At 54.2% G+C, this 26,166-nt stretch overlaps 1 protein-coding gene and 1 non-coding gene across 4 annotated transcripts in view; one reads left to right on the top strand and one right to left on the bottom strand.

Annotated features, from left to right (window-relative positions):
* Positions 1–234: 234 nt before the first annotated feature.
* The window catches only part of POC1A (POC1 centriolar protein A), a 120,743-nt gene continuing 94,811 nt past the window's right edge, over positions 235–26,166 (bottom strand). For all 3 annotated transcript variants that reach the window (XM_065933566.1, XM_065933564.1, XM_065933565.1), the window contains exons 10-11: positions 19,045–19,188; positions 235–952 (exon numbers count right to left, since the gene is read on the bottom strand). In XM_065933566.1, the coding sequence (XP_065789638.1) occupies positions 854–952; positions 19,045–19,188 (243 nt within the window). In that variant the 3' untranslated portion in view covers positions 235–853. The remainder of the gene's footprint in view (positions 953–19,044; positions 19,189–26,166) is intronic.
* TRNAG-CCC (transfer RNA glycine (anticodon CCC)) lies at positions 25,874–25,945 on the top strand. The gene has a single exon. It is a non-coding gene; the product is annotated as a tRNA-Gly (tRNA).

Here is a 26,166-nt window from a genome sequence, read left to right as displayed (position 1 = left end):
GGGGACATGCAGGTGCCTGAAGCCTCCAGGTCCCAGGTGAAGCAGTTGGCCAGGCCAGCTAGAGAGACTCTGGCTGTCCTTGCTTCTCAAGACCCCGCATGGTAGCAAGCAGGGTGTGCACGGCTCTGGAGGTAATGCTGGCAGGGGCCCTCCCCAGATGTCATTTTGTTCTCCCTTTATGGACCCGGGGGATGGAGGGATTGATTAGGTCTCACTCAGAACAAGCCATTCCAGTGACGAGCTCCATCAAGTTCATTTTAATGTTCAGGTTCCTTTGCCCTCATGGATGCAGAGGAAGAAGCCATCAAGCCCCAGTAAACATATGGGACAGAAATCAAGGCCACTGCAAAGCCACCACCCCCTCCAGAGGGCTTGTTCCTGGATAAATCAGACAGACAGGCCCACTTTGGGCCTTTTGTCAGATTTAGAGGAAACTATTGGCTCATCCAACTAAGTGGTCTATCCCTACTCTGAGATACAGGACAAAGTCAGTCACATGGCAGAAAGGTCAGTAAGGGATGAGTGAAAAGCAGGGTGGCTTAGGGCTCCTGCCTCCAGAGAAGAGCTCCATCTCAGAGCTCCTTAAGACTCCAAGGTAACAAACATTAATGTGAAGTGGCTCCTTCACAATAAACTAGGTGTATCATTTGTGCATACATTGGCCTGGCCTATGGGGGCCTCCCATCACCAGGTGGAGAGTCTCTGGGTGCAGGGCATAGGTGCACAACCCCTGGGGCTCTGGGATGAATATGGTTCCCAGGGCTGAATCTTATTTATTTACCCAAGTGTCCAGTACAAATCCCCGACCTGCCGCCCCCCAAATCGACCGAGCTCTTGATTCTTGTTCCCCTGATCACGGTGTTGTTCTCTGCATGATTAGCTGCTGGTTCTCCAGACACTGCTTGAGCTTGTCTTCTGTCAGTGTCAGCCGCTGCTCCAAGATGGAGACTGTCTGCAAAATAAATGTTCAGGCTCAGGATGAAGGGGCCCCTGGGCTGCCCTCAGCCAGGCCTGCTCAGCGGCCCCGAACAAACGCCACCTTTTCCCACCCAGGCTGCTGCTCGGTGCCCAGTCCCTGGGTCTTCACGTCTGCTCCTGCTGGTTCGGGAAGGTACTTCTCTGATGTTTGTGGGCAGCGGAAGGACACAGTGAGGGAAAGCAGGCCCTCGTGGTCTGACATTGAGACTGGAGTTGCAGAGCAGAAGCACTTGCTCATCTGTCCTTTCAGAGACCAACCAACCAGAGACCATCAACCATCTCCATTCCGAAGATGAGAAAACTGCACCCACAAATGAAGGGACTTCACCTGGGTCCTGCCCAGGCCTTTTATCTTTACAGCTGGAGGGGCTTCCCAGGCTTGGAGGTGAGAACCCTGAATCCAGGAGGGCCACTGCCTGTCTGAGTTCACTGGGGACTGCTGCAGGAATGTGCTGTCTGGGGCTGAGGCCCCAGACACCCTGTTTCTGAGTCCATTTTCTCTGCTATAACAGGAACGATAATGCCAAGCTCACAGCAGTCCTGGAGACTGAGGTGACATCGTGGTGCCCAGCACGTGTCAGCCTGGCCCGCGCTGGCCGCAGTGACGATGCCCGTCTTGTTGGCCTCTGGGGGGCGGAGACTGGCTCTCTGGCCTCTCCTGCACACCCAGCATGATGGCTGGTCTGCTGACCTGGCCCCCAGACAAGGCAGCAAAACCTGCCCCCCTCCTCTGCCTTTGGACAGAGCACTGGCAGAAGTGCAGGAGTGTCCAGGCCCATGCAGGCCCACAAGTACACTGGGATTGAAGCAGGCTTGGTTCCTTGCCATGTAGCCTACAGGCATTAGAAAGGGGTCAGATTAAGAAACAAGATTTTCTCTTAATTTTACCCATTTGTGGACTTTCCCAAGAGGTTTTGCCACCTTCCCGAGGCTCCATGGAGGCTCTGGGCCTTGGTCCAGTAGAAATGAAACTTTCCTTTCACATATTTAATAAAACACTGAAACATTTGGGGAGGGAGTTTCCCCTCTGAGGCTGCTATAAATTCTCACAGCATCCCGCACGGATGTCAGCCTCATGGAGGCTGCTCCTCCTGGCGGCTGGCCCCTTCTAAACAAGCTGGCCGGGCTGCAGGGGGCTCTGAGCCCCGGGGCACAGGACAGAGCCTGATAAGCTGCTGCCTGTGGAATACGAACTGGCACCCTGAGAGCTGAGCTGAAAGGGACGATCACATTCCCCTCTACTGGCCGGCCAGCCATGGAGGGGGTCTGCGGTTCGTAAAAGTGGCAGCGGAAACAGCCCCCGGCTGGCCCAGAGCAGCATTCCTGGAAGTTTCCACTGGCTGCTGCAAAACCCACACTGAGCCAAGCTCCAGAATCATTCCTCATCCAGACTTTTTCCAATGGTCCCGGACTCCAGGCCCCAGTGGGGGAGCCAGCCAGCTTGTCCTCTCCTGGCCAGTACCGCCCCCCAACACACACACACTTAAAAGAAAGTTTTTTTCCATAGGGACCGAATTTCCAAATGTGGAGGCCGTGGGTTTTGGGCCAATGTCAATATCAGGGGTGCCACGCATTTCATGGGGCTAACTAAGTAGTGCTCCATGGTGGGGGGGGGGGGGCAGGGGTTACTCAAGCTCAGTAGAAATATGATCATTAAATTTGATAATGTTAAACTTCTTTGAACAAAAAAGCATTATCTATTTTACCTCAAGCCACCTAAAAGGAAGGTGTTAGGAGGTCCTTCCTTTGGAAGCCATAAACACTTGAGGGGGGGGTTTCATAGCATGTTATAGACAAATGGGCTGGGGGAAAAAAAAAAAAGCCCACCCTTCTCAAATCTGCAGCTTCTCCCCTTCCCCCAGGCAAGCTTCTGGAAGAGCCGCATCATCTCTGTTTGGTCTCCACCTCCCACTCCCCGTGTGCCCAGCCTAATCTGCCAAGATGCTGGCTGGCAGCCACCAGGCACTGATCAAGTCCACCAGGCTCTTCCCAGTCATGTAGGATCCTACCAAACCCCATCTGAGCTGGAAGAACGGGCCGGTGAGAGAAGCACAGCTTTGAAATTCTGTACATTAGAACAGTCTCTGCTTTACAAATCTGTCTTAATAATCCTATCCCACTAGAGCATGGGACCTCATTTTCATGGGAAACGGTCATCTCTTCTGATAATGTGAAGCCCGGAAGCCCTGATTTCTGATTTGCTGACGCACCTTCCTCCACCAGAGAGAGGGCTTCCCCAGTGGTGGAAAGGCTCTGATGGGGGCAGCCAAGTAGCAGAGGTCAGACACGCTCAGGGCTGGTGGTACACGCAGTGAGAGGCCAGTCAGGCCACCTGCAGGGAGCAGCCAGGGGTCCATTTGAGTAGGCAGCCACACTGAGCCAAGCTCCAGAATCATTCCTCATCCAGACTTTTTCCTGGATGTACCTCACAGGTACAGATAAGATTCTGGGCCATGCCCTGTGCCGTGTTTGCACCGTGACCTTCACCTGTGGGCTCAGCATGCATCTGTGAACACGTGCTGCCTTGACATCCAGGATAGAGCCCTGCCTTCAGTCCTGCGTGCCTGGGGCCACGCCAAGCAGGCTGCTCGTAGCTTACCCCACCTCACGCCCTGGTCCAGCCCTGGGACTTTTCCTTCTGCCACCTGGTGCCCATACTCCCCAGGCCTGGAGACAATGCCAACCTGCCCTAGAAGGTAAGGAGAAGCGCTGGAAAGACAACACCTCTGCAGTCCCTCTGAGTCCACGCTCCCAGTCCAGTCACCTCACTTTCCTTTTATTCAAGGGTGAATGACCTGGTCCCAGCCTCTCACAAAGTCCCCAGGGGGGTGAACGTTGGGTGTTGTGGCAGGTCCCAAAGAAGGAAATGGTCCAGCCGGACATGGTGTCATAGGATTAGCAACTTAATTTTAAGGAGGGCCAAGAGAAACTGGAGAAGGGGCCGAGGAGTCAAGGTTTCTGGCTCCTGGGCAGACTGGTCTGGGCAAAGTGTCTGGGAAAGACAGCTATCATTGAATTGGTGATTCAATGCCTAAGACTCTGTGCTCCCAGTGCAGGGGGCCTGGGTTTGATCCCTGGTCAGGGATTAGATCCCACACGCTGCAACTAAGAGTTAGCATACCATAACAAAAAGATCCTGCATGCAGCAACTAACAGCCAAATTAATACATAAATAAATATTAAAAAAAACAAACAAAAAACAGCCATCAGCCGGGACTCGGGGATCCAAATTCTTCCACAGAGAGGGCCCTCCTTTCTGTTGACCTTTGAGAAACCAGGAAGCTTCATACACTCACCTTGGTCCTGTGCCATCCAGACACGAGGCCCCCAAAGTCCAGACCTGAGGGAAGACCCAGGACTGCGCTCGGGGTGGGAGTGGGGGAATCCTGATTCTTTTTGCTGAGCTTGCTCTTTGTTGCTGTGCGTGAGCATCTCATTGCAGTGGATTCTTTTGTTACAGAAATAGGCTCTATGGCTTGCAGGCACATGGGCTTAGCTGCTTGGCTGCATATGGGATCTTCCCGGACCAGGGACTGAACACGTGTTCCCCTGTATTGGCAGGCAGATTCTTTACCACTGAGCCACCAGGGAAGCCCCATCTTGATTCCTGACACACACAGCTCCAGGGGCTGTTCTTGGCAGTTGACATGGAGTGCTCACAATGTTCCAAGTACTCCAATATGACCCCTCAGGGCGGGAGCCTTTATCATCCCATTTTTTGCCAATGAACCAAGGCACAGTGATATTAACCTGCTGAAAGTCACACAGCATACAGATGACAAACCTGGACTGTGAACGCTGGTGGCCTGGCTTCAGTGAGGGCTGACGTGCCAGGAACTGCGCATGTCTGTTTTGTCCCCATCCACCATGTTGAGAGGCCCCGCCTGCTCCTCCTGCCCCGGCTCACTGCGGCAGTGCCTGAGGACTACTGGGCCTGGGACCCAGCAGTCTTAACTGTCCCCCGCCCTGTGCCCAAGCTCAAGCTGCCTGAGGACACAGTCATGGATCTCTCTCCTCACCCAGTGGCAGCCACCTTCTGTCCAGGCCACTTGGTCTGGTGGCTCTGGATTAAATGAGTAGAAGCAGCTGGAAGGGACACCCCCGACGGTCACCCAGCAGTGTCCTCACATCATCTGGCCACTCTCTGAGGCGGTTCCCAGGCCTCAAACACCTCCCATGCCCACAGAGCAGCCTCTTTTCTAGCTAAACATTTAGGTTTGGAATTATCATGAAAGTCACAATTTTGAGCTATGAAAAGGCAATGCTGCTGCTGCTAAGTCACTTCAGTCGTGCCCGACTCTGTGCGACCCCATAGACGGCAGCCCATCAGGCTCCCCCGTCCCTGGGATTCTCCAGGTAAGAACACTGGAGTGGGTTGCCATTTCTTTCTCTAATGCATGAAAGGGAAAAGTGAAAGTGAAATCCGCTCAGTCGCGTCCGACTCTAAGGGACCCCATGGATTGCAGCCCACCAGGCTCCTCCGTCCATGGGATTTTCCAGGCAAGAGTACTAGAGTGGGGTGCCACTGCCTTCTCCGATGAAAAGGCAATAATATAGGGATATATCGACAAAAACCTTTTAATATGTATGCAATGACAAGCGACCCTAACACCCTTATTTTAGATGCTATCTCTCACTGGGGTGCTTTCCCTACAACACAAGCAGTCAGACCCCAACTAGGTTGTGGGACTTGCCCAGGTCACCACTGGCGCCCCACCCCTCACAAGACTGGGCTCCACTTTAAATGAGGCACCGTCCTCCCTGAATCAGAGCAACAGGAAGCAGAATTCGGACTCCATGCCTGGACACTGTCACTCTTTGCCCAACACCGTCTGCCTCCCAGGGTCACAGCCATAGGGGAACCAGAAGTTTCACTTTCAAAGTCACACCTGTCAGAGAATCACCTGGGGGCTTGTTTCAGAAACACCTTCTCCTGCTATTACCAACAATTTCCAGAAAGCCATTGCCCTTCTCTTAAGGGAAAGCATTCCCTTAGAAACACTCCTGTTTGCTGTTGAATGAATTCTGTTGTTTCTCTGGACCAAGGGTTGGCATACTTGGCCTGCTGCCTGTTTTTTATAAATAAGGTTTTACTGCCATGCCCACGTGCTTACTTTTGTCCATGGCTGCTCCAAGGGCAGGTTGAGTAGTTGTGACAAACTCTATGGTCCACAGAGCCTAGAGTATTGACTGTTAAGAAAAAGTTTTCCAACCCTTGCTGGAGACACTCTCTTCACTCACTCAGATCCTCTGGGGCACCACCCTGTGCTGGCCCCTGCCAGGTCCAGGGTGACAATGGCGCAGAGCACACAGGATCAGCTGGCCCCACAGGATGTGCAGAGTTGGAGGCCAGTGCTAAGCAGCTGTGGGGACTGCAGTGTGTGCTGGGAGATTGCGGGGTGCTGCCTGGTCAGAGCCAGGGGAGGTGGCCCTAGGAAGTGAGAGGGCTAAGACTGGGGGAGTTCACCAGGAGAGAGAGGCAGGAAGGCCCTGAGGTGGGAGGGAAGGCAAGAGGCAGGAGAGGTGCCTGGGAGGAGGCAGGAAGGGGCTGGGGGCTTGAGGCCAGGTGAGGCCCCTCTGGCTGCTCCATGGGGAGGGTCTGGGAGTGGCTGTGATTAGGTACAATGGAGGCGAGAGAGGGTGAGAGGGTATGATGGCGGGTTGGTCTGGAGGTGGTGGTGGGTGGGCTAAGGACAAAACGTGGACAGACTCAGAGTCATGAGGTATGAACCACCAGCACCTGGTGGTGAGTCAGACAGGGAAAGAGAGAGACAAGAACACAGGATGAGGATGGGCACGGGCTGAGGCCCCTCTGAAAGGTTCAGGCAGGCATGGGGCTGTAGTGGAAGAAGCCTGGGCCAGCAGCAGGGTTATTTTGCATTTCTCAGATGATCCTCATTAATGGGGGTAGAGGGAGCCGGGGGTAGACAGGGAGAGGAAGAGGGCACTGAATCCACAAGCCCCTGGAAACTGGAGAGCAGAATCTGGTGCAGGTGTGCTGGGGGCTCTGACCAAGGCTCAGGACCATGTCAGTGATGCCACTGAAAACCCCTGGAAAGTAGCCTGGCCCCTCAGTGGATGCCAAGTGAAGGACCACCCAACCCAGGGACCCCATAGGAAGCAGGATGCTGGAGGCATTGGGGACCAAACATAAGAGCATGGGAGAGGCCAGCTGGGGCCAATGGGTGGGGTTCCTGTCATGACCTGGTCAGAACTCTCTGAGGAAAATCCCCTGGGAGACTCAGCAAGGCTGAATCTTTTGAATCCTGATTTTCCTGCCAAGCGGGGAAAAGACATTGTGACCTGTCTCCTATAGGGGCAACACTGACAGGGCGAGCCGCTTCTCTCGCTCACAGTTCAACAGTGTAAGACACTTTATGAAACACCCTGAAGGGCTTTCTGAGTGTGATGTAAAAATAACCAATTTTAAAGAGACAGGCTTTTATTTTTAGTCCCCTATGAATTATAGTGACGCCCGAAGGAGTTGCACCAAAATGCCAGTCCTCGGTGCTAAGTCTGACACCCGGGGCCCTGAACTCCAAGTGGGAGGGAACGCAACACGGGAGACATTTTGACAGCATCACGGTTCCAAACCTTCCTGCCTCAGATGCCTCTTCTCTGCTGGCATTGAGTCACCAGGTGTCTGTGCCCCCTCAGGGCACAAACTGAGGGGACAGAACCTGGGTGTGTATATCTCCTCCGGCCTCTAAGGTGGCCAAGGGGAGCCTCAACCCTCACTCCTGCCACAGGGCCTCGCACATCTGCGATGCTGGGAGAAGTCAAAGCGGGAATGTGGGGCCTCTGCCCGCGAGGGGCCAGGCAGCCGTACTCCCAGGGCTCCGCTCCGGTCCGGGGAGAGTTCTGCGGGCATCACATGGGGAAGGCGAGAACCAGTGCTCCCCGGGAGAATAATCCCCCACCTTGGGAAGCCGTGGAACACAGCAGGACAGGTTCAAGTTACTCGCAGGCTCATGGAGCAGCGCAGTTCTTTCAGGCACACATGCTCCCCACCCCTTCCCATCGACTGCCCACTTCCCAGGCCCCCACAACCCCCTGGCGCAGCCTTAGCCCTGTCAACCTCCTCTTTCTCCTTGGCCTGGTTTCCTCTCATGTGGGCTTGTCCTGCACTTTTCCTCAGCTCTTTCCCCCATCTCTCATTTCTGGCTCCTTTTTAAGCCTCTTTTTCCATCTCTCTTTTCACTTTGTGTTTAGGGAGAATGCAAGAAGAAATGTGTTGACCTGACCCATAGGCACTGAGCGCCGCCTGAGTCCAGCCCCTGACCTGGCTCACTCGCTCTGGGGCCACGGCCCGGGCCAGCAGACCTGGGAAGAAGAGCGCCAACCCTGAGAGGAGGCCCCAAGGCCTCTGTGCGGAGACAGCACAAGACAGGCCAAGCACCAGGTGCAGTGGGGGCAAAGGTCCCAAGGCAGAGAACACAGCACTCTCTTGGCACTGCCAGGAGGCCAGAGTGGTTGATTTGGAGTTACCGAACAGGGAAAAAAGAGCAGTGGCCACAAGGAGAGTGGAGGAGGGCCCCCAGGGCCCTCAGCCAAAAAGGGATAGGAGTCGGGGAGCTTCCACTCCCCGGCACTGCCTCGCTGGACCAGCCAGGGAGAATGGTGCTCCTGTGGCCAACTTACCAAGTGCTGGATCCAGAGGGGACCCTGGGAGAAGAGGCTCTGCTCGGGAACTCATCACGGCTGTCTTAGTTTCACAACAGGTAGTGAAGCGGGACTGAGTGAGCCAGCACTTCAGATCACAGACCTAGCTGCACCCTCCAAGCCAGGTCCCTTCCAGTAGCTGCTGCTCTGTCCAGAGCCACCACTGCCACCATCTTGACTGACGACCTCTTGCACACTCCCCATGTGCAAACACAGCAGGAAAACTACTAGAACCCTAACTTCTGCAAAGGCGGGACCTCAGGACACCACGAGCCCTCCTGACATCATCCTGCACTCGCACGCTCATCAGGAGCCCATCCCAGGCGGTAACTGAGACACTGGCTCCTAGGGGCTTCCAGGCACTGAGGGGCTGCAGTATCAGTCCTATCTGGGTGGGCTGCTGGCAAAGCTGCCACGACTGACAGTGAACAACACCTTGAAGGAGGGGAAAGAATGAGGATGACCAGCCAGCTGTTCTCTCTACATTTTTCTCAGCTATCGGGCGAGTTCCTTACAAAGTTTCCTGTGCACAGGTGACTCACTCCAGGCTTCCCCACCATCCTTCCCTCTGCCATCCAGCTCGGGGACAGCTCTTCCTCCTGCAGCCCTCAACCCTCAGCCACAGCGCTTCCCTGTCCACACTGCTCTAAGCAGAGCTCCAGGGTGCCTGGGGCCCCCTATGGAGAGTGGTGTTGGTTTCTATGGTTGAAAGGCCCTCCTGTGTCTCCCTGGAGCAGGGGAGACAGGTGGCTCAGACGTGAACGGGGTGGCTGAGCCCAGACAGACGACAGAAGAACAGGGCTGACATTCAGCCACGTGTCCTCTCTAGTGTACTGCCTCATGGCGAGGGGAGCTCCAACTGCCCTGAGAAGGCAGTCTCATGGGAAACCAGGAGATGGGGAGTCTCACAGTCTAGAAGGGAAGAAAGCTGAAAGGGCTGCGGGTAGTAGAGCCACATAAGCACACATCTGCTACAGCGTGGGAAGGTGGTCAGGTTGAGAAGGGAAACGTGCAGGGCAGAGACGACACCTGGGAGAGGGCAGGGGAGGGCAGGGGCAATGGGGAGCACGCAGGGCGCTGAGCGGGTGGGGGAGGCCATGGGAAGGGCAGATACAGGGTGTCCCCTTTGCTGCCGTGTGGGGCTATGCGCAGCAGTGCTGTCGGGGCTCTGCCCAAAGAGCCTCCTCGCCCGACCCCAGGACCCCCATCGTGCAGTCAGTGCTGTGGGCCCCCGCATGGATGGAGGACCATCCACGGATGGATGGAGGACTGGATGACCACTCCTCTTAGTCCTCATCCTTTCGCCTTGGCTTCCTGGAGACGCCCCACCCCCTTGCCCTCCATACCACTTTGGCAGTATTCCTTTTCTGTTCAACAGCACAGGACGAAAGGCCAGGCTCCTGGGCCTGCACTCAAGGCCAGTGCTGCCCTTCACCACTGCTCTCTCTGCCCCACCCTGCCTGCTCAAAGCCCCGCTCCAGCCCTGCGCCCCTAAGAAGTACTCTTCACCCCCACCCCAGCGCCGGTCCCTGCCCTCCTCCTCTCTCAGCACGTCATGGTGCTGACACGGGTGTGGGCCTTAGAAAACGCCGGCCTCCGCCTTTGCCCTGGCTAGGGAGAGCATGGCACCAGGGCTATGCTGCCTGCGTTCAAACCTGAACTTTTACTACCTTGCTGAGTGGTCTTGGCAAGTTATCCGATCTGGACTTCAGAGTCCTTGTCTTGTAGAGCCATCGTTAACGCTTTATCATAGCTAACATTTACATGGCACTTGCTCTGGGCAGGGCTTCACCGTGGGAACATGGCTCTCCTGGCTCACAGGGGCCCTGGCTGAGTGCTGGGCTTGTGGGGGAGGGGCCTGAATGAGGCCCCAAAGACAGCCTGTGGTCAGGCCTCGCAGGGTCTGAGCCATCAGGGCACGTGGTGGTCTGGCTGCTTCTTAAAGTTCTCCTGTGACGGAAAGTTCCTTTTAATCACTTCCAGGCTTGTGGTTGATTCTGGCTCCTCCAGGCAGTCTCCCCAGAGGGGCTGGGGAACCCCAGCCCCCTTCCCTCAACACAGGAACCAGATTCCTGGGGGGGGGGGGAATGGAGGGTCCCATGTGCCCTGAGTCTCAAAGAGAGGGCACAGTCACCCAGTCATGCCACTGGGGCACTCATGTGTGGGCAACATCCAGGGGCAGCCATTGGCTCAGCGCCCCCGACTCGACTGTGCTGCACAGAACGTCTAACTTTCCTTGGGTTTCACTGCAAAGATGGAAAAATGTGGAATTAATCTCCCCTGTAGCATGCTTTTGACTTCACTCAGATTCTAAAGATCTAAAACAGATGCAATAAAAGGGGAATCTCTTTGCTGTGGGGTCTTGTGAGCTATCAAAACAATGCAGGGCTGCTGGGTCCAGCGCCTGCCTGGCTCAGCCTCGTCTCCTGGCAGCTCCAGTTCCGGCTCTCGGGGTGGTACACGTGTGTGTTTACACACGTGGGGCCCTGACTCAATGGTACCCTGGCCAGCCGACCACTACATGTCAGAGGTGTGTGGGGGCGGAAGGGGCTAGCCCATCTCCCTCGGGAAGCGTTGCTGGTCTGGGCCTGGCTCTTTCCACCACCAAAGGTCTGCGTCTCAGCCCCAGCCTGAGACTGGCGCCTTAAGGTCTGTGGGCCAGGGGCCTTTGAGTCAGAGGTGTGAACACCCGCTCACAAGCAGCCAGTTGATGGCCATCAGAGTGCCAGCCTCATAGGCACAGGGTTTCTGTCTATGCCTGCTCCCAGGCACAGCCCTGGGCGTGTCATAGGTGCACACTGACTGCTGGATGGACACACGCCAGACCCTGAGTGCCGTGAGGATGCAGAGAAGGCAGGTCCAGGTCCCGGGGCACCTGAAGATGAGCCTGCCTGGCTGCTGAGGACATTCCCCCAGCTTGGTTTGGATCTGGGGAGTTTTGAGGGAGCGGTGGAGGAGGAAGAGGAGGGCAGACACGCTGGAGCCTGAGGGGTTGCTGCCAGCTGGCCTGGGGAGAGAGGAAGCCTCCTGACCTCAGCAGGAAGTGAGGGTGTGCAAAGCAGGACAGAAATCCAGGAAGCAGCCCAGTTCCTCTCCTCCCCGCTGCCCCCACGCCCGACCTGATGGGACTGAAAGCTTCAAGGCCTGAACTCTAAAGGGGAAGGAATGGAGATTCCCGTTCATGCTGATGTCTGTCTGGATAGGTTAACTCCTCCAGATCACACACATCTGATGTACAGAAAAACAAGATCTAAAGACATTCCCCCCAAGCTGTCTGGGCTCAGAAACTGTCTTTTTAACCACCCCTCATCATCCCACAGCCTGCTGCCAACATCACAAAATGAGCTTTTGTCCCTTGAGCCCTCCAGTCCACATTTCTGCTTCACATTATCTCAGGGATATGGGATTTCTCTGGTGTTTCTGCATTCCCCCCACCCCCACCTCTAATGAGGACTAGTTCTCTTCAGGAAGTACATGAAACACTATTAGCTATGGGATTAGAGAATCTTGGCTAATTTACCTTCCTTGTGACCTTATAGCAATTCCTTTTAAATAAATACAGGCTTTTCCATATTACTACTTACCCCCAAAGAAGAGGCTGTAAAAATCAGGTCCACTCACCACCATCCATAAAACTGGATGCTCCCGGGACCATGATGTGCAACCCCCACCAGGAGAAAGACCTGAGTCATACACTCCCTGCCAACCCTGGCCTCTGCCAGCCATGAAGAGGCCACCTGGGAAGCCTAGGTTCTGGGAGGAACACGACCCCAAGGTGCAGGATGCCAGTCACTGCACAGGCATAGGCTCTGTTGTGCTTTGGCTCCAGGGTGAGTCCAAATAGGGCATGAACCTTGGCCACCTTCAGTATCCCATTTCTTCAGATACTCAGATTTTTAGCAGTCCATATACAATAGTTGATTAGCTAAGACCCAATAAAACACAATTGTCACAAGTCAGAGAGACTGCTCAATAGCTTGCTGGAGGTCTGAAAACCTCAGTATAGCCTGGCAAGTCAGGCTGTGGCCCTCATCCAACAGGTGCAGGGATGCAGGATTCACAGGCTCCCCCTGCCCTGCCGAGTGCCCACTGCCCATGCTGGGAGACCCAGCCTCTCATCTTGGCCAGTTTTCTAAAGCCACCAGCTAGGTCCTGTTCAGAACAGGGGGCACAGAACCATTTCCCCCAAATGCCATGCTCTGCTCAGTTGAAAGCTCCTTTCTGCTTTTTCTCCTCCACCCAGCCATAGCTACCATGGGGAGAATAAGGGTCTGTACCAACAGTGCAGGCCCACAGGGCCCTCTGCAGAGAGGCAGAGACAAATGGCAGACCTGACAGCAACCCCTCCCAGCTCCCATGGTGCTTCATTCATGAGGGCACCAAGGGGCCAAGCAGTCAGCTAGGGCTTGGTTAATCTCAGAGCTGCTTAGGCCCATTTGGGGCTGCCTGTCAAAACCGGAAGACTCATGGGCCCCTTCTTGTGGCCTGTGCTTGACTGTTCTAGGGAGGGCCCTTGGGTCCCGAGAGCAAATCGCTTGAGTCCCCTTCCTCCATCCTCTGAGAACTATCCAGAGCCAGGCTGAATGAGAGGTCCCTGCTCAAGACTAGTGCTCCAGCTCCTGCGGCCCAACCCCACCCGCCCCCCACCCACCCCCGCCGCCAGCTCCAAGCCCGCTCTGGGCCTCCCAGGAGAAATCTCATATGACCGTGAACACTCCCAGGTCCAGAGGTAACCGCAGCCTTCCCAAACCCATGTGGTGGGTGGGGGCATTCCATCTGCAGCTTTTTTTGGGAGGGGGTGCTTCTGCCACAACCACAGACAGGACAGAACACAGAGCTGCCATCCAGCCCCCTTCATGGCCTGTCTCTGAGTGCTGCCAGCAGTGCTGGCCCTGACTCGGTACTCCCCAGGTCTCTGCATTTGCAAAGCCAGAGAAGCCTGTGGACAAACTGCCAGAAGGAGCAACAGGGCTGGGGGAAGGCCAGGGCCAGCTTGCTCTGCAACCGTCTGGAGGGGGACCCAAAGTATCCAACAGACCGGAGTATCTTCAGTCCCTTGTCCCCAGGAAGCAGCCTCTTAACAGGAAAAACAAGTCTCTTGTCTCCCAACCTCAAGAGGCAGGAGCCCTGGCTATCCTGAACTCAACTGTGGCCCAAGGGCAGCCCTTAAATATCCATGAAGAGGCTGGTAAACCCACTCAGGACTGTACACAGTTGAGGCAAGGTGGAGACATGCAGCTGAGGGAGGGCCCGCTCTTGCAGAAACCAGCAACAGTATCCCCTGTGGCCCCACCTGTGTGTGCATCTACCATGGAGTATGGGGAGGGGGGGAGCGTGCACACAACCCACAAACAGGGGTCACTGGGCACTTTCTCTGTACACCTTCCCAACAAATTCCATCTGGACATACCTGGGAGGACCCGCCCCCAGAGAAAATGGAGAAACTGCTTTAAAATCTGGACCCTGTTTCCACAAACAGCAGCTGGTCTGTCCAGGAAAGAGGAACTCTGAGAGCCCCTCAGAGTGGTCAGGCAACTCAGTCCATGGCAGGTGGGCCCAGAAGTCCCACAACTTCCCACCTGGGTAGAACTAGACACCTCACCTGAGCAGCCCATCAGAAAGGAAATTGCAGGGACCATGGCGGGCAGGGGGGCTCAAAGCAATGTGTCACTGTATCCAATTCCCCAAAGCAAACAGGCCAAAATCCTTATCCTTGTTGAGTTAGGTCATCAGAGTCACAACAACCTGGACCTTCTAACCAGCAGGGCTGGGTGGCCCGCCCCCGCCTGCTTCCCATGGCTCGGGTTCCAGTCTTGGAGCCCAGCGGCCCCCGTGACTCACAGGAACCTGAATGTCTGACATCACAGTCTTAAGCACGGCTGCCATGAAAAAACACAGTTGGAACAGGAATTTCATGGCTTGGTATTTTTAAAAAGCAGCAAGACATGAAACCAGAGTCAAAAATAACTTTGCTGTGAGTTTCTGAGGCGAAACCACTGGTCGCCTTCCGGGCCCAGGCCCCTCACTGCAGCCTCCCCTGCTCCCAGGTCCTGTCCACACGGGCGCACCTCGGGCCTCGCCCCTGAGGAAGATGCAGGGCCTCCGCAGCTTCCAGACACCACCCACCCTCTGTCACTCAGGAGTCCGAAAAGGAAGCAAAGGGTGCCAGGGTGGGAGGTGAGGACGCTGGCTGTGAAAACAGCCTCTCCCTGCTCACTGGTTAGTTTCCCAGCACCTGGGAAAGGGACCCTGAAATCATTTGGCAGCACCCCCACAAGAACACAAAGGGAAAGGTCAGGGCCTCTGTCCGGACACTCACTGAATGCCTGTCACCAAGCAGGCAGGCCTGGCAGGGGTCCACCTGGAGCCCTTCCTCTTGGAGTAGCCACAAGGGGAGCGGCCCGGCCAGGGGCAGCAGGGAGCGGTGACTCACGGAAAGAAGGCCGTAAGAGTAGTCTCAGGCCCCACCTGAGATGCCGACCCCTGCTGCCCACCTCCGGGACAGATAGATGGACAGGGTCTAATGTCTCCCTTCCATGGAGGAGGAAACCACAGCTTCCCCAAGTCCACACAGATGGAAAGAGGGGCAGGCTGTGCCAAAGCATCTGGGGCTTCTGACTCCTGGTTGGAGCTTTGCTCTGGCCCCATGCAGGCCTCTGCAGTCAGGCCATCTATCTCAGGAAGAGACAACTGGGGCAGGTCCAGCAGGACGGTGACAGGGCGGCTGCAGGACAGAATGGGAGTTGGGGGGCAGGATAGGCTCCCGGAAGGAGGGGGAGGGCACACATATGGTACACAGCACCTACATCTATGATCTCCGCCCTAGCTGCTCTTGAGAATTCCCATGAGGGGTTTTGAAAAACAAGAAGTCTCCCAAAGAAAAACCTAAATCTCATTGTTAGGGAATATATTTTCTGCAACAACCATTACAATGATTCAGTTCAAAGAACAGCTATCACAAGATGTATATACATCTTTGCAGAGCTTCAGTCTTGGCCCAGATGCCTGGATCTGGGTTCAACGCTCCCATCTAGTGCCAACCCCCCCACCCCGAGCCACCCAATTTTCAATAGCCTCCAGGCACCCCGGTCCCTCTTGCCACTTCCTGGACCGGAGGCAACACCTCCTCTTTATCTCCCTCCCATCCTAATGGCTAGTCAGACCACTAGAGCCTCCTGGCAGCTCAGAAGCATCCCTGGGACTCCGGCGGTCACAGAGGCCTGCGCCATGTCCACTCCTGTCACCTGACCACACCAGTGTGTTCCCACTCGGATCCCGAGAATGTCTCCCTCATGTCCTGCTTCACAGTCGGCACCAGTCTAGCACCCAGGTAACCTGCAGCTTCCCCACTGCGCTCAGAGGACACGAGCAGGCTGGGCTGTCCCCACTTCACATGCAAGAAGGCTGAGGCTCTGGGAAGCCCCGTCCCCTGCCCAAAGTTACCCAGGTGATGAGCGATGGAGCTGGCTCCCAAGCCCAGGAGAGCAGTACACCCAGGCTAATGGGCAGCGGCTCACTGAGCTGAGCAGAGCAGCCGTGACACCCAAGGGCAGACCACGGCTCCCCACAGGCAACAGGGATGTGTAAGGTGGCCAGGTGGGATCAAGGCCCTGAGGAGCTCAGTGGCAGTGAAACCCCAAACAGCAACTCCGCAGGGGCAAAGGGGGGGTCTCTCCAACACAAAGAAGGGGCAGGGCAAGGGGGTGTGCTTTCTGGCTAGTGGCCTCAGAGGTTGGGCCACTGGGCTGTGACCACAGAGCACTAAGCCAGAGTGTCCAACTGTAACTTTCAGGAAGGTCAGGTTTCGTCTGCAGATAAACTCAGCGGGTCGCACCAGCAGGAAGGCAGGCTCTGAGGACCATGAACCTCCACAGCGGGGTGCCGGCTGTCACCTGGGACTCTGTGACTCCACTAAACATCCCGGCCACTGCCCACTGCAGCCCCAGGCTTCCTCTCTGAAGGATGTTCAGCAGGACAGAAGCCCGTGTCCCTCTCAGAGGCTGCTCAGAAGTAGACTTGCCTGTAGGGGACGGGAGAGGCTGTGATGTAAGGGAGAGGGGACTTTGAACTAAGCAGGAGCCAGTGTCGGGGTGGCCGAGACACCCTCGGCTCCTGCACAGCACAGGCGTGCGTCAGATGGTAAGGAGCACTACCAAGGGGGCAGCGTCTGAGGCCAGTACCCACAGGAGGTGCAGAGCCCAGCTGAGATACCCACACAGGAACAAGGATGGCAGTGGTCATCCAGCTCTACACCTGAGGGGAGCCTCCAGAAAGGACAGTCCGCAGCCAGGCTGGTCTTAAAGAAGGGGCCAGGGACCCTCCAACCTGAATGGGACAGCTCTGGCTGGGGCTGAACACTTCAGTGAGAGCCCCAACTCCAGGAGAGGACGTGGGCGTGGAAAACAACCAACGACCAAGCCCGAGGTGGCACGCAATTTAGTGCAGACACTCCCCAACACACACCATTTCGAAAACAGGTTGTGCTCTAAGACCTCGATAGGGACTTCACCTTGGAACCCAAGTTGAGTCCGTCAGAAACAAGTCACACTCTAGCTTCCAGGAACACACACTGTCCAGCACAGTGGGTGACTGGCTGACGGGCTTGGCCTTTGGTCAGGCGTGCAGCGCCATCTGGACTTGCAAAGGGGCTGAAAGGTGTGAGCCCGGCCACAGGCCAAGGCAGAGAGGCTCACTTCTTCCCTGAGATGCCAGTTTCTTACGAAGTTACTATCAGACTCCTGACTGCTAACACATAACAGAACCTTCCGTGTACGCCTTTAAAACACAGTGAAAGGAAATGTTTTTAGTGTTATACTCCTCTGGATGCAATGAGGCTATTTTTAACCACCCTCTCAGACTTGATTTCCAATTTTATCCTATAAAGTTCTAATTCATTCCACCTCCCCTGATCTCTCACTTGACGAGGCTGTGAAGAACACGAGGCAGGCTGGGCGCTTTCTGACGGCTCTGAGGTGGGGGGTGTTTTCTAAGTCTTTGTTTGCTTCTCCCCCTCTCAGTACAGGCCTTTTCTTCCAGGGCTCAGGGCGCTCAGGGATGTCGGTGTGATGTGCACACAGTCTCACCATCCCCCCTAGTGACCTTTCCCCTCAAGTGTCCATCCGGCAGTGGGTCTAAGGCGTGCAGTACTAACTGGGATGCTGTGACACATGGACCATGTGACGCCGTGTGGAGGAGTTCTTTGAACTTAGCCCGGAGCCAGCGGTACAGAAGAGACGCCATGCCACTTCACCCCCACCCTCCATCAGAGACTCAAGGGGACACTGCCTCCTTCCTGTGAGCTGGCACAGGAGAGCGGTCTGCGCCCAAAGCCAAGGCGGGCAGGAGCCTGAGGACCTTTAAATCCTGCGGTCACCCAGTCACCGCCCCCACCTACATGCCTCATGCTGGCTGTGCTGGACTCTGCTCACTGCTTGGATGTGCTCGTGGTCCCCACCCCCACCCCTACCCCCGGTCCAGACCTGCAGGCATGCTGCTGCTCCCTGTGCAGAGCTGCTCCTCTACCCCAGGACGGGAGACCCTCCAGGCATGCCCACGGTGCTGGCCGCCACCTCTCGTCAGGGCATTCTGCTTCACTGAAATCTCTGCACCTAACAGACCACTGTCCATGAGCAGCCAGGTGCATTTACGCGCCTGGTGGAGGTGGGGCCACATGGATCTCACGGATGAGGGTGATCAGCGCCGCAGCTAACATTTATTGAGCAGCTACCCAGGGATAGGCACAGACCAAACACTGCTTGCAGACTCATCTCCTTTAATTCTCACCATAAATATGGTAGGCTCAGGACTTCCCTGGTGGCCCAGTGGCTAATACGCCGTGCTTCCCAATGCAGGGGACTTGGGTTCGATTCCTGGTCAGGAAGTTAGATCCCACATGCCACAACTAAAGAACCCGCATGCTGCAACTAACATCCGCTGCAGCAAACAAACAAAACATGGCAGGCTCGCGACAGATAAGCACACCAGGGCTTGGAGAGCCACTGGGACATCTCCAAGGTTGCCCAGAGCCTGGCTGGGCTCTCGGTGCCTTGACGCTCTGTGCACAGTTCCTGGCACGTCCCTGGACTGCCCCCCGCCCACAGTGAAGAGTCAAATGAAGGGACAGTGTTTCTTTCAAAGCTCTGTTGTGGCCCAAGCTAACACTGGGTGGGCATCCCTGGCAGGATTCAGTGTTGCTGATTTTGGGGTCCAGTGGCTTGGCCAGGGATTGAATGGCTCTGAGAGACAGGATCCCAGGGCAGGCACTGCCATTTCATTTATTTGGGCTGAAAAATAAGTACACTATAAGTATGTTTTTTAAAAACTCAGGACCAGTAGGCCAACTTCAAATGGTCCAAATGGCCAGGCCAAGTGCAGATGATAGGGGGAGTCTATGTCACAGCCTACCTGGGTGAGGACGTCCAACTGGCCCACGATGTGCTCCAGTGTGCTGGTCAGCGACTGGGGCATGCTCACGGGCTCCTGGGATTGGCTCTGCATCGACTCCTGACTCCTGCCCCTGCTGGGTGGGACGAGGGGGTCCACTTCTGGCTGAAAACGATAGAAGGAAAGAGAGCCCTTTAGTCTTGAGGAAACACTGAGGAAAAGAGCCCCTCAAAGGATCAAGGGGAAAACCATCAGCAAACTTGAGAAGACAAGTTCCAAATGTTGGTGAGCAAGGGTGGGACTCCACCTCTGGGCCCTCCTTTCCGAGCAGAGACTGAGAGCGAGGAGTGGAATCAAAGCAATCGCAGTCCAGGCTGCAGGGCCCTGGGAGGGATGTCAGGCTGGGCTCTTGGAGGTCCTCAAGAGAGGCCAGGGGCTGCCAGCTCTTCACAAGACCTGCAACCTCCAGTGTGAGGCCTCTCTGAGTCCAGGGCCCCTGAGGTCTATGCTGGCCCCTGAAGTCACCCTTCCTCCTAGTTAGCCCAGCACCCACTCCCCACCCTAGGGGTGGGATGGCCCAGAACTAAGGGAAGGGTCTGGCCCTGCCCTGGCACAGATCCCCAGGGGAGACAGATTCTATGTGAAAGTGCTGGTCCAATAGCTGGCGGAGTCAGCATTCACAGGACAGGTGCCCCATGCTGCTTCAGAGAAGACTCCGGGAACCTGAAGGACTCGGTGCTCCTGTCTAAGATCCTCAGTCCCCAAATGCAGAAGCCATCCTCCTCTGCCACCGCCGCCACTGGACAAGTGATTTCCTAAATGGACTAATCCAGTCCAATGCATGTCTCCCCAAAGTCAGGCACTGCTCTGCACACAAAGGATTTTCCAGACCCTAGAAGCATCGTGCACGTGTACAGCCAGAGCAGGATGATGGGAACCACCTGGTTCCCAAAGACAGCGTGGTCAGATGTCTCAGGAAAATACAATTCCTCTGTGGACTTGTTCCTTGTGGGAATGACATGCTCAGCAAGGCTGACACTCCTCAGTTCAGTTTTGAGAGCAGCCCCAAACCCCAGTAACCCATAGATGCAGCCACCCTTGGGACTCAATGTTTTCAACTACAATCTGACTGACAGACATTCAAAATGTTACACGTTGTTCTTTGGCTTTTGCCAGTCCTCCGGGGCTCTCCATAGGCTCTGAGAGAAAGTTCAAGCCCCTTGACAGGGGACCCTGCTCTAGCCTGCCTCCCTCCCCAGCGCTGCTCCCACCTCTGCCCTGTGTCCGGCTCCCAGGGTCCCCAAATCCTCCCTTCCTTTCCCCTGCTCCAAGCATCCTTATCCATTCACCCTGCAACCCCTCACGCCCAATCAGAAGCTCCTCTGTGCTCCTGCACACCTGGATCTGCCCTACCCCGATCCTGTTCCTCCCGCCACTCATCTCCAGAGATAGGACACATGAGCGGGAAGAATCAAAGCCAGACTGCCCGCCTCCCGCCCACATGTCCGTGTCTCTCTCTCCCTGTCTCCTGCCTGCACTCATCACTCCTTTCCCCTCTAAACCCAGGACACATCATTGGGCTCAAAGCCTGTCAACTCCCCAAACACAACAGAGCACAGGGCACTCCAGCCAGCACTCCCCCATCCTTCAAAGCCCCAGCCACGGCAGAACACCAGCTACGACTGCGGCTCACCTAGGATCAGCAGCCAGCTGGCATCTCATCTGAGTTGGCCCATCTCCGGGACAAATCCAGTGGCTCTGCCCTGGGCATGCTCCCCTGGGCAGGCCTCAGCATCCTTGAAAAAAATCCACCCAGAAGACAAGTACCAACCAGCAAAGAAGGGCAGCTCAGCACATGGCCTCTACCTGCATATTTTCCTTTATTAGGAAAGTGTTCTAATCTCATAGCTAACAAACTCTCAAGTGCACGTCAATTTGAACTTGGAAAAATGCAGGCCCCAGTGCTTACAGAGAACTTGAATGTGAGACACAAACCTGAGGAGCATAATTGAAAACAAGGGCAGTGCCACATCCACAGGCCTGCTGTCTGCTGTGGCCATGGTTAAGACCTTGGCCCATGGGGCCTGGGGGTCTTCCAGTCCTCTAGGAGTTGTTACACTTCAGCTCTCAAAGCCCATTCCAAAAATAAATGTTTCAGAAGCCTTGACTGGCCTTCAACACTGTGGCCCCCAGACCCAGGCAGTTCTGTTGGGAGACAAGAGCAGAGTGGGGAAGAGCAGGGACTCAGACAGCCCCTGGCCAACATCTGAGCTCTACCTCGACAGGCTAGGTGGCCCTAGGCAAGAGTTTTAGTCCCTCTGGGCCTCCACTTCCTCATCTGTAAAATGGGAGTGACAACTGGGCCTGTACTTCCAAGGGCTGGACTGTGAGAAACACTTATCTATGAATCACCTACAAGGCTTTCTGGAGGAGCCTACACCCACTACTTCCAAAGAACCCCCTCCCCTTCCTCCTGACACTGAGTCCCCCTGGCTCCCTCAGGAAAGGCCACCAGAGGGAGGATGGGAACCTGGCAGCCCTCTATCCTGATGACCAGCATCCTCAAGGAGTGACCAGTCGGGCGCTGCCTGCTGCCTGGGAAGGACGGGATGGAAATTCTGAGTGTTTCTGCAAAATGGCTCGGAGATGGACTGTGCCAAGTCAAGCCTCTGGATGCAGGCGTGGGGATGAGCACTACTGACTTCAGCAACAGGAACCCTCCTTCTGAGTCCAAGCCAAGCCAACTCCAAAGGAAGACTGAGGACAGCAGTCACATGCCCCAAACAGGGTGGCGGCCTTAAAAACAGGCTGCAGGAACCGGAGCTCAGACAGGAAATAACTGTCAGAAGGTACCCAGCCTCCAGCCTTGCTCACAAGTCCAGGGTCCTGCCTGCCCTGGTCTATTTCTCCAGCCACGCCATTTGCTCTTGCTTTTACTTTCACCAGGACTACAGACATTACAGCACTTAACACACTGCCAGTCCAGCACATAAAGACGGACACCACTGTGGTTTACTTGTCACCTATGTGCCAGCATTTTAGATGTCACTTAATTTAATCCCTACAATGACCCTTCACAGCAGGCATCACTGGCCTTAATTTTCAGATGGGGAAGCAGAATCAGGGAGGTTAAATAACTTATTCTAATACAAGAAATGACAGCTGGGATCTGAACTCAAAGTACAGGCAGTTCCTGACAGGAAGCAGCCTCTGACAGGGGACATCGCCTGTGGATTTGCTTCCACATGCCCAGCGCCTCTTCCGTCCTCATGGAGGCTCCCAGCTCCCGGCTCCCGGCTCTAATATTTTTTGCGTCACTCCCCAGCCCCACCTGCCCTGGAATGCTTGCATGGCAGAGCTGAACACAGAGCCGGCAGGCCCTCCACACACACTCGACGACACCTCAAAGAGCCAAGCCCACCGTGATGACATTCCTGTGGAATGACACCTCCCCGCAAGGCAAAGGGCCAGCAGTTCAGCCCCAGAGAGCCGCTCACCTGCACTCAAGCACTTTGCAGATGTGGCATTCCCAAAGACCTTGGCAAGTAAGTGACAAAGCAGAGATAAGAAGATGATGGGCAAGAGTAGGAAGAGGCGCACGTGACAGGCCGTGGGTAATGACAGTGATGGGACATCAAGAGCAGTGTTTAAAGGGTTGTCTGTTCAACATCAAAGGATACCAGGGGCCCTGCCTGGCAGTCCTCAGCTAGGTCTATCACAAGTAAAACTGTAACAGCATTAGTCCCACACATACGTATGTAGGGAGCTGCACCAAGTCAGCAACTTTCATTCTTACCAAATAAAAACATCTTAACATTACAAGGGGAAAAAAAGGTGAAACTCAGAGAATTATGCTGTTGTCCAGTGGCCAAGTCGTGTCCGACTCTCTGTGACCCCGTGGACTGCAACACGTCAGACTTCCCTGTACTCCACTATTTCCCAGAGTTTGCACAAACTCATATCCATGGAATCAATGATGCTATTTAACCATCTCATCCTCAAATGTATGAATCAATCTAACTTTGTGGAAATCTCACCCTGGTGCAGGACCCTGGGCTCTCACAGTAAGCTAACCTGCTTGCCTCAGTTTCTGTTGCTGCCATCAGAAGCTCAGCACTGCACACAGTAGGAACTGCATAATGTCTGTGGTTGCTCTCAGCCACTCAAATACACGGGTAACCAACCCATATATCTTCATTATAAAACAAAGTAAGAGCAGGGCCTGCAGGTCCTTCCTGAACAAGAAGTCAAGCCATCTGGGGTAACTTGACTGTTCTCTGGATTGACTACTCTGGTCTCACTTTTTCATCATCCAGGGGCGGACATGGATAACAAGCTCCCACCCAAGATAATCCCATCCTAACAAGAAAAAGACAAACAATCTAAAAGGATGTTAACTTATCCCTGGAGAAGGGAATGGCAACCCACTCCAGTATCCTTGCCTGGACAATTCCAAGGACAGAAGAGCCTGGTGGGCTACAGTCCATGGGGTCACAAAGAGTTGGACACGACTGACAGTTCAGTTCAGTCACTCAGTCGTGTCTGACTCTTTGCAACCCCATGGACTGTAGCACGCCAGGTCTCCCTATCCATCACCAACTCCTAAAGCTTTCTCAAACTCATCTCCATTAAGCCAGCGATGCCATCCAACCATCTCATCCTCCATTATCCCCTTCTCCTCCCGCCTTCAATCTTTCCCAGAATCAGGGTCTTCTCCAATGAGTCAGTTCTTCACATCAGGTGGTCAAAATATTGGAGTTTCAGCTTTAGCATCAGTCCTTCCATTGAATATTCAGGACTGATTTCCTTTAGGATGGACTGGTTTGATCTCTTTGCAGTTCAAGGGACTCTCAAGAGTCTTCTCCAATACCACAGTTCAAAAGCATCAATTCTATGGCACTCAGCTTTCTTTACAGTCCAACTTTCATGACTGACAGTTAACTTATCTTCAATCAGAGTGTTGAGATCACAGAGCAAACAACTAGCCTGGAATGTAAGGGAAGGCAGACTCTTCCAAGGAAAACAGGAAGTGAGCATCGGCTCACCTCCAGCAAAGCCTGGGAAAGCAGGACACCAATTGCCATACAAGTGGTGAGAAGAACTAGGTTTCCATATTAACAAGCTGCAAGGCTGAGTGAGGCCAGGGTGAGAGCGAAGAACCCACAGGAACAAGGGGAGTAGGTTAAAAATTAGGGTTAGAGTTAGGGTTAGGGTTAGCTAACAAGGTTAGCTAACAAGGGTTAGCAGGTTGCTAACCTGCTCAAAGGGTCTTCCAAAATGGGAAAGGAGTACATTAAGGCTGTATATTGTCACCCTGTTTATTTAACTTATATGCAGAGTACATTATGCAAAATGCCGGGTTGGATGAAGCACAAGCTGGAATCAAGATTGCCGGAAGAAATATCAAGAACCTCAGATATGCAAATGACAAAAAGTGAAGAGGAACTAAAGAGCCTCTTGATGAAAGTCAAAGAGGAGACTAAAAAAGTTGGCTTAAAACTCAACATTCAGAAGACTATGATCATAGCATCTGGTCCCATCACTTTGTGGCAAATAGATGGGGAAACAACGGAAACAGTAAGAGACTTAATTTTCTTGGGCTCCAAAATCACTGCAGATGGTGACTGCAGCCATGAAATTGAAAGATGCTTGCTCCTTGGAAGAAAAGCTATCACCAACCTAGACAGCATGTTAAAAAAGCAGAGATATTACTTTGCCAACAAAGGTCTGTCTGGTCAAAGCTATGGTTTTTCCAGTAGTCATGTATGGATGTGAGAATTGGACTATAAAGAAAGCTGAGTGTAGGAGAACTGGTGCTTTTGAAATGTGGTGTTGGAGAAGACTCTTGAGAGTCCCTTGGACTGCAAGGAAATCAAACCAGTCCATCCTAAAGGAAATCAGTCCTGAATGTTCATTGGAAGGACTGATGCTGAAGCTGAAGCTCCAATACTTTGGCCACCTGATGCAAAGAACTGATTCAATGGAAAAGACCCTGATGCTGGGAAAGACTGAAGGCAAGAGAAGGGGATGACAGAGGATGAGAAGGTTGGATGTCATCACCGACTTGATGGACATGAGTCTGAACAAGCTCTGGGAGTTGGTAATGGACAGGGAAGCCTGGCGTGATGCAATCCATGAGGTTGCAGAGTCAGATACAACTGAGTGACTGAACTGACTAACTGAACTGAAAGGTCTTCTTCACAGACCTCCACTGGACATTCATTAGAAAGACGGGGTGGGGAGGGTGGTGTGCAGGAATGGAAGAAAACCATCCTTGAGGGTGCAGGCCTGGAGGAGGGGAGTAGTTACGGAAAAGGCACAAACCCCCCCTCAAGATCTTTGTCACTTGTGGAACACAATTCTTAAGCTATGAGAAGAGCAAAAGAGATGAAACCCTTTATTCCTGTGGGAAAGGTAGGAAACCGTCCTGAGAGATCACTCAGGTCTTCAAAGGCTGAGGGAGGGGCAGCACTACTGAGATTGCCCTACTCCTGAGACCCAGGGACACAGAGCCTAAGCCTGAAGCTGGCCCAGGACACACAGAATCCCTCCAACAAAGTTAGCGAGCAACAGGTAATAAGCAGTGACAGCCTACTGCCAGGGGAGGGACAAGACCATGGACATAGACACTTTCTGAGGGGCAGGGCCCCAGGCTAGACTGAAAGCTGGGGGTGGAGCAGGAACATTGAGAAAAATCCTCCAACACCCAGACCTCACCCTAAGTGCAGGGTAATGCTAAACTAAGCTCAACTCCTGGTAAGACTATTTACCTCAGCCTCTGCCATCCTCAACATGTTGACTGCCATTCAATAAAAAAGTATGAGACATTGAAAATGGCAAGGAAGAGACTTCCCTGGTGGTCCAATGGTTAAGACTCTGTGCTCCCAATGCAGGGGCCCAGGTTCAATTCCTGGTCAGGAAACTAGATCCCATATGCCATAACTAAGACCCAGTGCAGCCAAATAAATAAATACTAAAAAAAAAATAAAAGAAGAAGAAATGACTATTGATGAATGTAACAATGTGGGTGACTGTCAAAATACTTAGATTGAAAGAAACCAGACTAAAAGGAGTATACAACTGTATGATTTCATTTATATCAAATTCTGAAAAATGCAGAAAGCAGATTAGCAGTTGCCTGGG

The sequence above is a fragment of the Muntiacus reevesi genome, chromosome 4 (assembly GCF_963930625.1).
Source record: "Muntiacus reevesi chromosome 4, mMunRee1.1, whole genome shotgun sequence".
In the NCBI taxonomy this organism is placed as follows: Eukaryota; Metazoa; Chordata; class Mammalia; order Artiodactyla; family Cervidae; genus Muntiacus; species Muntiacus reevesi.
The sequence above is the reverse complement of the archived record's forward strand: the minus strand, read 5'-3'. Positions and strand labels throughout refer to the sequence as shown.